The sequence below is a fragment of the Mauremys reevesii genome, linkage group 4 (genome assembly GCF_016161935.1).
Source record: "Mauremys reevesii isolate NIE-2019 linkage group 4, ASM1616193v1, whole genome shotgun sequence".
Lineage (NCBI taxonomy): Eukaryota > Metazoa > Chordata > Testudines > Geoemydidae > Mauremys > Mauremys reevesii.
This window is the reverse complement of record NC_052626.1, coordinates 144,572,576-144,584,748: the sequence shown is the minus strand read 5'-3', so window position 1 is coordinate 144,584,748 and position 12,173 is coordinate 144,572,576. Positions and strand designations below refer to the sequence as shown.

Here is a 12,173-nt window from a genome sequence, read left to right as displayed (position 1 = left end):
AGGATCCAGACTCTGCAGCTACAGAGAAGGCCTTCCACAGGTATGGGTAATTGTATGCCTCTCTGTATGTGCTGTCTTGACTCTTTAATAAATTCATTCAAAGCTGATTTGTTAACCAAATCTAAATTTAAGAGAAGGCTATTCATTAAACGTATAATCACAATTAAAATTCCTATCCATTAGTAGCTATTCATTTATTAATTATTGGTTGATTATCAACACAAGAAATATGTAAACTATAATCACTGGAAGACTGTTCTCTACATTGGTAACGTCTGACCTTTCTGTATTATGCTGTTTTATTGGTAATCAATAAAGTGATTGAGCCGAGGTATCTGAGGTCTCATTAACTGATGACAAACTTAACCAGCAACCACCTCAAACCACTTACACGATCACATTTCTAGCTGTAATGGGAATGGGGCCTCATAGTCACTGGATTTCATAAGGATGGAGGACAGTGTCCCAGAAGTGTGAGGCATGAAGGGGAAGTGACTACAGATCCATGAAGAGATGTCTCTCTTTTCATTTCTCAATAGACTGATTTAACAAAAGTAGCACTACTTGACACTACTATCTCTGTGTGCTATTAATTAAACACGGATGCCCCAGTGAAGGTGGGTGCGCCTATTAGGAAACAGTGAATTTATGTATTTCTTTGGTTGTGCTGGGGACTGTTGTGACACTGTAGTTCACAACAAAAACACCCCCATGGCTCTTAGTACTAAGGAACACATTGCTTTTTCTCTGGAAGGTTGTGGGGGTAAATCTCTTGTTCCTGAAGAATTTCTAAGGGGACCCATTTTTGCTCAGCTGCCTGCTCCCTCCCTCTCACTGGGAAGAGTCTGGGATCTAAGCCCCTCTTCTTTTACCCTTCTGCAAAATCAATTCTTTCTTCTTTCATCAACTGCCGTGACTTTGCACTCACCACGAATCTGAGGTCACACCAGCAGGGGCAGGGTGCGCATGCTCTTAAAGATGATGTCCCCCACGTGGCAGGATCTCACACTCATGTTTCTGGAAGTATCAGAGTGTTTTCTGTAGGGTGCCGCCTTTCTAACTGCTGCTAACTGGACCCCTGAAGCCCTTCCCCTGCCCTGCCTCTTCCCCCAAAGCCCCAGCCCTTCTCCTCCTCTTCCCCCTAAGCCCTGCCTCTTCCACCAGGCTCCCCCTCTTCTCTCCCTCTTCACTCAGGCCCTGCTCCCTTGTCTGCCTCTTTCCCCCAAGGTCCCACCCCTGTTGCTCCTCTTCCCCCCCCCCCTTGCTGAATTGTCTCCACCTCCCCTCCCCCGCCAGGCTCCCTCTGCTCTGGGGCTGGGATGGCAGCTGCTGCAGCCTGCCAAGGAGCCTGCCTGCAGGTAGGAGCTCACCCGGGCTGACAAGGGTTAATGACCCGGCACTTGACCCCGCCCCGGGTCATCGGACTTTGTACTGACTAGACGCTGCCACATCCCCATTTTGACCAGACTTTCCAGTAAAAAAGCTGGCACCTGGCAACCCCAAACAGCACCTGGACACAGAAGCCAGAAAACGGACGGCCCAGGTCAAACCCTGTGCCCTGGGCAGCGGCCCTGCTGCTCTGCTCCCTTGCCGGCTACAAAAGGGAGCGGCACCGGCAGCAGGAGGAGGCAACAGCGCAGCTGCCGCCTGTGGAGGGAGGAGGCGCACACGTGATGGCAGCCCCCCCCCCCCCCATCCCATCTACCACAGAGGAGGGGGCTTCCTGGACCAGAGAGAGGCCCAGCCCCTAGGTGCATGTGCAGTGACAGGTGAGTGTGCTGCTGCGGGGGGAGAGGGCTGGGGGGACTGTGGAGTCCTCCTCTGGCCCCAGCTCCAGGGCAGCCTGCCTGCACCCCAAACTCCTCATCCCCGCCCCCACCCCCCTCTGCCCCAGCCCTGAGCTCCCCTCCTGCACCCAGAACCCCTCATCCCCATCCCCACCATGAAGCCCTCAATACTTCACCCCAAACCTCTGCCTTAGCCCTTAGCCCCTCCCCCACCCCAAATCCCCAGCCCTCTTCCCCCCCACGCCCCAACCCTCTGCCCCAGCCCCTCCCAAATCCCTCAGCCCCAGCCAGAGCCCTCGCCCCCCCACACCCTGCCCCCCAGCCCCTCCCCCACCGCAAACCCCTCAGCCCCTCCCCAGTCATTTTGTTCTATGCACCAGTGTGCGGGGCGGTGGGGGCGGGACTTGGACCCGTTCCGACAATGATACAAACCTGCGGCCCCGGAATAAGCCCCGCCCCCAATCCCCCCTCCCCCGGGGGCAGGGCCTGGGCCGGGGGCGGGGGAGTTAATAGGGGCGGAACTTCCTGCGCTCAGCGGCTCGTTGGGAAACTCCCGGCGCCCGGGTCTGGCTGCAGGCGGGACTCCCGGGCCGGTGCTGGGACGAGCCCCGGAGATCGCGTCCGGCCCCGGCGGGGCGGTGAGTCCGGGCCGGGGGGAGGGAACCTGCCCCTGCAGCGGCAGCGGATCGAGTGGTGCCCGCGACCAGGGATCAGAGCCCGAGCCCGGTGGGTGTGGGGTGGGGGGGGTTCGCCCAGCCCTGCGAGCTCCCGGGGAGGGAGGTTGGGTGTGTGTGTGTGTCCGGCTGAGCCTTCCAGGGTCCTCCCCACCCAGCCGGTTTCTGGGGTGCAAAGAGGGGAGCTCTGTGCAGCCAGAGCCCAGCAGCGGCCCCTGCAGCCCAGCCAGCAACTGCCCGGAGAAACAAGACTTTTAAAATAGCCTTGGTCATTTCCAAAGGCCCAGTGCGCACACACGAGGTGTCCTGCTTTAACAATACCGGTGTATTTAAAGCGTACAGCGCCCCCCCCCACCCTCGCCAGCCCCGCATGTGGATATAATTATTTTGTTACAAAGGTGCTTGTATAGGAAAGGGAATAAGCTGCACTGACATACGGCCTCTCCAGCCTGGTATAACTGTATCCCTATGATGAGGAAATAGATTATTCTACTTAGCTGCTATTGTCAGCCAAAAGGGCTCGTTCTCCCCGGAGCTAGTCAATTACCCCCAAGGGGCAGAGAGAGAGAGATAGAGTATAAACATATATTAGCCTATATCTTTATATGGTAGCTGGTGCCCTCCCCTCTCTCGCTCATGCCAGAGTGAGAGACACAACTGACCCAGAACATATGATATATATATATATTATATCATTGATCACTGACAAACACAATTTTCAGGATTTTTTAGATTTTTTGTAGACGTGGGTACATAGGTCTTATACTTGTACAGTCCACGTTTTTCGTTTTTCCCCTGCTGTTGTTTGCTGTTTTTATTATATATATGGGTATCAAGGGAGGTAGGATCATTTCATTTAGCCCAAACAAAAAAAACAAAACAAATCAAATCAATCATGTCATCACTATAACAGGGGGGCAAGTTTGTCACCTATACATAGGAGAAAGAAGAAGGGGAAAATGCAGCGTCAGCTATGGATAATTTTAACTCTGGAAAAGCTGCAAAGAATCCTGTGGCACCTTATAGACTAACAGACGTTTTGCAGCATGAGCTTTCGTGGGTGAATACCCACTTCATCGGATGCCACTACTTGCATCCGACGAAGTGGGTATTCACCCACGAAAGCTCATGCTGCAAAACGTCTGTAGTCTATAAGGTGCCACGGGATTCTTTGCAGCTTTTTCAGATCCAGACTAACATGGCTACCCCTCTGATACTTAACTCAGGAAGTTCCTTCGAGAGGAAATGTAGCCAAACTCCAAACCCACAGACAATAGAGCTTCCTGTGCCTGCATCCTATAGCTAACTAACTTCTTGGTTTGCAAAATAACACAACGGGGCAAGTAAGTGAACAATAAGGGATCACCGGGGTCGGGGAGAGAGGGATATAGCTTGCTAACCATTTCTGGTAACGATAGCAAATTTTGGCCAATCATAGAGCGATAGATTATCATAGTCAACTGCACTTTGGAGTAAGTTTTTTCCTTGTTCTTGCTGACTTGTAAGCAGGAACCCAACTGCAGTTGAAATAAACGGATCGCCCCTCCCGGGGCTCCTTGCTTGACTAGCTGTGTCCATCTCTCTCTGGCTGTGGGACCCCAGGATCCAGCCATGGGGCTTTGGGCTCTGGCCCTGCGCTCATCTCCCCTGGACCGTGCTGCATCCTCCAGCCCCGGTCCCTAGCTGCTTGGCCGCAGGCTTCGGTCCCCAGCCACAGGGCTTTTGGCACCGGGTTCAATCCCACCCATTGTCACTGGTCCATGCTGCTTCCCCTGGCCCCTCACCCGCTCCCCATCCTCTCTGGCTGCCCCCACCTCCCCATCCAGGTCTTAATTTGTCTCACAGCTTGCTGGGGCTGACTGAGTAAATCTGCTTTGAAAAGTGAAATGTTTGTTTGTTTGTTAATAGCGCTTTTCACTGCCTCCCAGTTATCTAGCAAGTCCGCTGCTGTGAAAAGTGATATTAAGAAACCTACAAATATCACTTTTCACAGGAGCAGGCTTACTAGCTAGCAAGTCTTAAAAACAGACCACTAAAAAAGCGAAAGAAACAACAACAAAAGACAAGAAGAACATGCCAAGCACCTTTGTTTTGTTTCTATTCTGTTTAGGTCCAGTAAAGGATAGTGACAACTGAACAATATTTTTATTATTGAGTTTGCAAATTTAAAAAGAAAAAACATAAATAAATGACAATGATTTGGACATGTTTATGTGCATAATTATTTGTTTTTCCTAAAGTTAGCTAAGTGTTTTAGGATAAATTGTCAGAGTGGCTGCCAGCAAGGGAAAATTGTTAGAGCAGATATTTCCTGTTGGAGAATCAACAGGGAAGAATGATAGTGGGGTAAGAAGGATCCACTGAGAGAGATTATCTTAAAGAATTGTTAGTTCTCCCAGCTGTAAATAACCATGTCTTCACACACACATCAAGTAAACTGAGACTATATAGAAATGACATCGCAACATGGCTAAAATTTCTGCTAGTCAGCAAGTTAAACCACCTGTGCATGACATTTTCACTGTTTATGTAAATGTGCAGCTTTAAAAAAAGCAAGAGGAGTAGGGGGATGGGGAGAGATTTTCGATCTTTGCCCAATCTAGACTTCGAGCAAAAAAAAAAGTGACAAGAGCTAGTCTGTTTCTAAAAATCTGAAGACAGAGACCAACATCAGTTTGTTATAGGTACGAATCCAATGAGTTGTAAGTTCTTATCTTTATTAGCATTGGAAAGGTTCAAGTATGACTCTTGTAGAATCTAATCAAATAAGATTTGAAAATCCCAATTTTGGGATGAGGAATTTGCAAACCTTACAATACAACCAAGTACTTGTCAGGGTTTCCTCCTCCTCCCCCCTCTTGAATACTCTCTACCGCTAAAGGAAAATGGAATAAGGCATATAGTTGAAATGAAAGCCTGATGTACTTTACATTTCAAATTCCTTAAGGGTCTTGAAATAGGAACAGTTAAATCTGGATCTGGTACAAGTTCAAACAAAAAGGTTGCCATTAAATACAATTCTGTGAATTCATACTCATGAGAAAATTAGATGCCCCTGAAATGTAGAAGGATTATGTTACAAGGGAAGCTCTTTGGGGTAAAGACTGTCCTTTGGTTCTGTCCTTTTTCAGTGCCTGATACAATGGGGTCTTGCCCTAGGATTAAAAGTCCTGAGCTCTAAGGTAACACAAATAAATAATAATAATGTTCATTAAAAAGCTTAAAAAGAGCCAACTACCTGCAGGAGTGCAATTGTGATCTGACATTCCTAGGTGCCATGACCAGTCAAATAAAAGGCAGAATTGAGGTAACATCACCTGGGGTCCGAAAGGGTTCACTAGGAAGAAAAAAGCAGCACTGGAAGGAAGAAGGTTTGGTCTGGGCAGAAGGCTACAAGGAAGAAATACAAAATTGAGGGATCTCTTCTAGTCATCAATGGGCAGAACCCAACTAATATTGGTGAAAACTGGAAGATGGAAATGTGGGGGGACACAGCCCCTTTCGTGTGTGTGGCAGGCCCATCGGCTTTCAATAACTCTGTTTAGTAGAGAATCTGAGAGCCACTTGTCACTGCCCCTCAGATGCTACCTTTGTCCCACACACAGCGCTAACAACTTATGTTTCCCAGGTCTCAGTTTGTGTGATCGGAAGAGAAGGGATTTCTGAGAGGATGGAGCCCCCGTCCAGCTCAAGGTCTCAGAGGTTCCACCACCCAGGACCACAGCTGAGCTGTGACCTCAGAGAGAAGCTGCAGTATCCACGGCAACTAGGTAATAAGTTGTGTGTGGAGATGCATGTGGTGTTGGGGAGCATGGATAGTACAGCAGGGAGGGGAGTCCCCAAGGCAGCCTGTATGAAACCATTGGAACAGTATTTGGCTGTCTATTGGCACGCGGAGGCTGGGTGAGGTCCAGGAGCGTATGTGTCTGTGTGGGTCCCTCTAACGGTATCTTTATCATTCTTTAGATCTTCCTGCACCTTATTTGTTTGTTCCTTATGATAAGGAGAATGAAGAAGACCAGGATATAGTGGCCTCGCTCTGTAGGTTTGGCTTTATGGTGAGTTGTGAAACGGTGCTTGCTTCAGTGGCCTGAGTTGGGGCTGAGTTCTGGAGGGATGGGGAGATTTGTGGGCAGGCTGAGTCTGGCATCTCTTGCTGTGTGGAGGAGGTTGGGATAGTGGGAAAGGGGGTTCCTTCCCCCCCCACCCCCCCAATGCTGCATTGACAGTGATGGTTTTGCCCTTTGCTGCTCAGCTTGTGTCTGAGTGATGAGATTGTGGCCAGAGCAGGCAGGTGCTGAGTGGGGGACCCATGTCATTTCAGATGCCAGTGACGTTTGAGGAGGTGGCCGTGTACTTCTCTGAAGATGAATGGGCTCTTTTGGATGAAAAGCAGAAGGAGCTCTACAGAAATGTCATGCAGGAGAACTACGAGACTCTCATCTCATTGGGTGAGCAGTTGCTCTAGTCCCCATAGTGTAGACATGGCCTAAATCTCCTATAAAGAACACAGCCCATTTCCCACCAGACAATCTGCTTGCCAGAAGGGGATACTGAAGCCTATATGGATTGTGTCTTTCCCCTTCATTCCAAGATTTTCTTTGCTGCTCTTTTTGTAGTTAAGTGATGGAGAAATACTTGACCCGTTGTGATGCATGTACCTCTTTCCAATGAGCAGGATTTCCGATCGCTAAACCAGATGCGCTGTCCCAGATGGAGCGAGGGGAAGAGCCGTGGTTCCCAGATCTCCAGCGCTCTGAGGAAAGAGAAATCCCAAGAGGCACTAGCACAGGTGAGGAATGAGGGACACCAACTGAGAAACCATCTGGGCCTGAGGGAAAAGCTGGGATATCAGCAAACCCACTAAGGGCTGCTCCTGTTCTGCCTTATCTCATCTCACTCTGTGTCCTATCCTCAGGGCAGGAGTCACTCCTGGCACCCACTTGTCCTGCCTGACCCTGAAGCCTTTTCCTCCCCCAGCCTTTATCTTAAGGTTCAGATGGGACTTTGAGTCAGAACTGGCCCCTCCTCATTCCTCTAGGGGAATATTGGGGAAATTTGCTTCTTGTCCATTAGGTTTTCTGGTCAGAGACAAATCCCTTTGCTGCCCCCTCTGCACCCAGCACAGGCAATGAATCACACCTGGATTCTCTCTTTCTCCCAGCAGGTGCTGGGACAGTGAGTGAGAAGGAGGGAACAGCCCAGAAAGTATCTACAGGAGCAGAACCACAAAGGGTGTTCTCTGGGAGACACTGTTGCATTGAGTGGGGAGATGCCAGTGAGCGTCAGGGCAGGACAGAGAGGCTCTGGGAAGACCCTCCAGGCAGGAGTAAATCCCCTCATAGCAAAAGAAGTTTAGAGAAATCCAAAGAGACCAGCACCCACCAGACAGCCTGCACGGGGGAGAGCCCAAACACAGGTGCTGAACCTGGGGAAAGTTTCAATAAATGCTCGCTCCTCGTTAAGCATTGTCAGCAAACTTGTGCAGGAAAGGGTGCCTACAAGTGTAATGAATGTGGCCAAAGCTTTTCTCAACAACAGTGCCTTCAGAGACATCTGAGAAGTCACACAGGGGAGAGACCCTATAAATGTAATGAATGTGGGAAAAGCTTCAGACACAAGACAAGCCTCGTTCTTCATCGTTACACAGTCCACAAGTCGGAGAGACCCCATAAGTGTCCAGTGTGCGGCCAGCAATTTATCCTGAGAAAGAGACTTATTGAGCATCAGAGAATCCACAAGGAAGAGATGCATAGAGGGTTTAACAGTGGGATTGTGAGAGAGAACAAGGATGAGCATCCCCAGCAGAAAAAGCCAGTGGGAGTGGAGCCTCAGGAGGCATCTCAGAGATGTGAACTGGCAGATGCCGGTAAGAGTCGGGGAAGGAGAGGACAGCTGCGAGCTTACCTGGCAGGGGGAAAAGACTGTGAATCTGCTGTAGGCGAAGGAAGTTCTAAGAAATTGAACCGCACCATCGCCTACCAGGGAACCAAGGTGGGAGCACAAGTGAACACACAGAGTAAAAGTAAGAGAAGCTTTAGCAGCAGCTCAGCCCTTGACCTGCATCAGAAAACCCACCCGGATGAGAAACGTTACAGCTGTGCCGAGTGTGGGAAAAGCTACCGCCAGAACTCTCACCTCCGAAGGCATCAAAAAAGCCACACAGGAGAGAAACCTTATGTGTGTGCTGACTGTGGGAGTAGCTTTGGACGGAAGTCAACACTCAGTAAACACCTACGGACGCACAAAGAGGAGAAACCCTATAGCTGCGCTGACTGTGGGAGAAGCTTCAGAGAGAGCTCGTACCTTGTTCTGCATAAGAGAATCCACACAGGAGAGAAACCCTATCAGTGTCCTGACTGTGACAAATGCTTCAGGCGGAAAGGGGACCTTTCCACTCACTGTAAAACCCACACAGGGGACAAACCTCATAAATGCACTGAATGCGGGCAAGGCTTCAGGCGGAAATCAACTCTGACTAAGCACCTGAGGACCCATACTGGGGAGCGACCCTATAAATGTCCTCACTGTGAGAAAAGCTTTCGTCAAAAGTTCTCCCTTTCCCAGCATCAGTTAACGCACCAGGAAGGGTGGCCTCACATGTGTACGGAATGTGGGAAAGGCTTCAATCACAAATCAAACCTTGCTCAACACTTGGCAAAACTGCACTTGAAAAAGCAAAGCTGAAGAGGGGAACTGGTCTTTGAATGGGTTTTGGGGATGGTTAGTGGGAATTTCAAGGCAGTGGAGTTCAACTTTGGAAGTTGAGCAGTGGCATGCTATCTATGGACGCAACGCATGGATTGCATTCCAGTGTGAGCCCTGAATATGACATCCTGACTGGCTGTGCCAGTGGGACAATTCCACCTGGCCCCTGAGCACACAGGGAGGATGCCATTTTGTCGCACAAAATGGCATCCTCCGCACATTGTGAAGACACTGGTATTTTAACATGGCACTCTACAAATGGATTAAAACCTGGCGAACTGAGATGTCTCAATATGTAACTTAAACAGGGAATCCGCATTGAGAAGGTGTGTTTCTAGTGTGATCCTGCAGAGATTGGTTCTTGATCCTCTGCTATGTAACACTTTTATCAATGACCTGGAAAAAAACACAAAATGATCACTGATAAAGTCTGCAGATGACACTCTAATCCGAGGGGGTGGGGGAAAATAATGAAGAACAGGTCACTGATTCACAGTGAACTGGATCACTGCACTCCTCTATGGAATAGCTACGCAAAACATTTCCCAATTTACTCTTAAAAAACACAGTTGGGCAGAGTGCAGGGTATGAAGTGGAAAACAGAAAATGCCCCAATTAATTTAGTCGGTTAAGCCTTAGTGTGATTTGTTAGCTTATGAGCCAAAGTCCCCTAACATTTTGCATAGCTGCAAAGCCTATAAAGGATACGTGTGACCAATTGCTATACTTGCTGGTGAAATAAGAAATGGAGAGGTACTGAGACTGATCTGTTTGCAGATGATTTAGCCATTATTTGCAAGTCCTAGATGTTTTGCTGAGTAAGGGATATGGAGTGGTACTAACAGAACAAGGAAGTAACTAGGTGTCATAGGTCTCACCCCCACTTAGAGCTGTTGGGTTCCAAAATGGGGACCTGCATGGACTCCTCTAAACTAAAATCCTAGTTTTAGAACTGGTAAAAGCTGCCACCACCCAATAATGTACGTGTATTGGGACACAGTCCTTCCCCAAAATCCTTTGGGATCCCAAGAGCCCCAAATCCATGGAGTTCTTACACCCAGGAGAAATAAACCATTCCCCCCTGCTTCCTCCCCCCTCCCTTTTCTTAGGAGAGATACGGGGATTCAACTACAGAGGGATGCCTTCCTCCTCCCCTTTCCCTGAGAATTCACCCAAGGAAAGATCAACCAAGTCCTTAACAGGAAAGATTTATTAAAGAATAAAAAGAAAGTAACTGTCTCTGTAATACCAAGATGGAACAATACACAGGGTTTAAACTTATCAATCTCTGGAGAGAATCCCCCCTCCCTTCTTTCTCAGTGAAAGCAATAACAGTACAGAATTAAAGAAATTCTATAGCAAAACACAGAATTGCAAATACAGAAATAAAAGTATAAGAATACTAGTTCCTTGCTAATACTCACTAGCTTGAATAGAAGAATTTATTGCAGAAACCTGGGAGGACTTGATTAAGATGTCTGGACTCCCTTAACTCCCAAGAGAGACGCTCTAACACACAGGATACAGGAAAAAAAAACTTCCACAGGGATTTTAAATTGTCCCTGATTGGTCCTCTGGTCAGGTGTTCACAGGTACTGCATGTTAACCCTTTACAGGTAAAAAACAAACCTTAACTAACTGTTTATGACACTAGGTTGTAAACAACTGGGGTATGTGTGTCGGGATAAGCAAATTGGAACAGACACAGGTGTTGAGACTTAAAGATGGGTCAGGAAAGATTTTATGGCTTGCCTGGAGGCAAGATTCCCATGACAGCTTTTTCTTAATTGCAAAGTATCTAGCAAGGAATGGAATTTTACAATGCAGTAACCCATGACATATTTTATGTTGTACACTATATTTTTGCACTGTACTAAGTGCAACATATTCACAAGATATGTAATGCATAAAAATGGCCAAAGAAGGCCATAAACAATGAATAACCAGTAGGTTTTGAAACAGTTGGAAAATTACAAGGAAAAGGGAACTGAGGTAAGAGTCTAAGGGCACGTATACACTTACCGGGGATCAGTGCTGCTGCAGTTGATTCACTGGGCATCGATTTTAGTGGGTCTCTGTTAGACCCGCTAAATCGACCATAGATCCACTGGAATGAGAAGTGTAAGGTAAGTTGATGGGAAAGCATCTCCCGTCAATGCAGTGCGGGGTAGACACTGCAGTAAGTCGACCTAAGCTATGTCAACTCCAGCTATGGTACTGGAGTTGTGTAATTTTGGGGGTTAGTTGACCTAAGTGTAGACAAGGCCTAAGATATGGAGAAGTATACACCAAAAGGAGGAAATTGATAAGGGTTGAAATGTTGAACTAAGAAGAGTTACCAGGGTATAACTACCACAAGAAATTGTAAGAAAGTAAGACCATTGGCAGACAGGATCCAGACTGTCTGCAGCTACAGAGAAGGCCTTTCACAGGTGTGGGTAATTGTATGCCTCTCTGTATGTGCTGTCTTGACTGTTTAACAAGTCTGCTTTGAATGAATTTATTAACCAAATCTAAATTTAAGAGAAGGCTATTCATTAAACATATAATCACAATTAAAATTCCTATCCATTAGTAGCTATTCATTTATTAGTTATTGGTTGATTATCAACACAAGAAATATGTAAACTACAGTCACTGGAAGACTGTTCTCTACATTGGTAACATCTGACCTTTCTGTATTATGCTGATTAGCAATAAAACAATAAAGCAATTGAGCTGAGGTATCTGAGGTCTCATTAACTGATGACAAACTTAACCAGCAACCACCTCACACCATTTACATGATCACATTTCTAGCTGTAATGGGAATGGGGCTTCATAGTGACTGGATTTCATAAGGATGGAGGACAGTGTCCCAGAAGTGTGAGGCATGAAGGGGAAGTGACTACAGATCAATGAAGAGATGCCTCTCTTTTCATTTCTCAATAGACTGATTTAACAAAAGTAGCACTACTTGACACTATTAACTCTGTGTGCTATTCATTAAACACGAATGCCCCAG

At 47.6% G+C, this 12,173-nt stretch overlaps 2 protein-coding genes across 5 annotated transcripts in view; both read left to right on the top strand.

Annotated features, from left to right (window-relative positions):
- The first annotated feature begins 2,337 nt into the window (after positions 1-2,337).
- Positions 2,338-11,133, top strand: LOC120403149 (zinc finger protein 436-like). Its single transcript, XM_039533939.1, has 7 exons — positions 2,338-2,425; positions 6,090-6,231; positions 6,428-6,519; positions 6,786-6,912; positions 7,140-7,253; positions 7,629-10,031; positions 10,824-11,133. Exons 2-6 carry the CDS (start codon positions 6,132-6,134, stop codon positions 9,146-9,148), a joined length of 1,953 nt encoding a protein of 650 aa, XP_039389873.1. The 5' UTR covers positions 2,338-2,425; positions 6,090-6,131; the 3' UTR covers positions 9,149-10,031; positions 10,824-11,133.
- LOC120403148 (zinc finger protein 250-like) overlaps positions 2,469-12,173 on the top strand; it is a 35,960-nt gene continuing 26,255 nt past the window's right edge. For 2 of the 4 annotated variants that reach the window (XM_039533935.1, XM_039533936.1), the window contains exon 1: positions 2,469-2,494. The gene's annotated coding sequence lies outside the window, so the exon portion shown is untranslated. The remainder of the gene's footprint in view (positions 2,495-12,173) is intronic. The other 2 variants (XM_039533938.1, XM_039533937.1) reach the window with 1 other exon arrangement.

Coding starts and splice junctions, on each gene's coding strand:
- LOC120403149 (XM_039533939.1), top strand. CDS start 6,132: ATGGAGCCCCCGTCCAGCTCAAGGTCTCAGAGGTTCCACCACCCAGGA. Junction 6,520..6,785: donor TCTGTAGGTTTGGCTTTATG/GTGAGTTGTGAA, acceptor ATGTCATTTCAG/ATGCCAGTGACGTTTGAGGA. Junction 6,913..7,139: donor CGAGACTCTCATCTCATTGG/GTGAGCAGTTGC, acceptor TCCAATGAGCAG/GATTTCCGATCGCTAAACCA.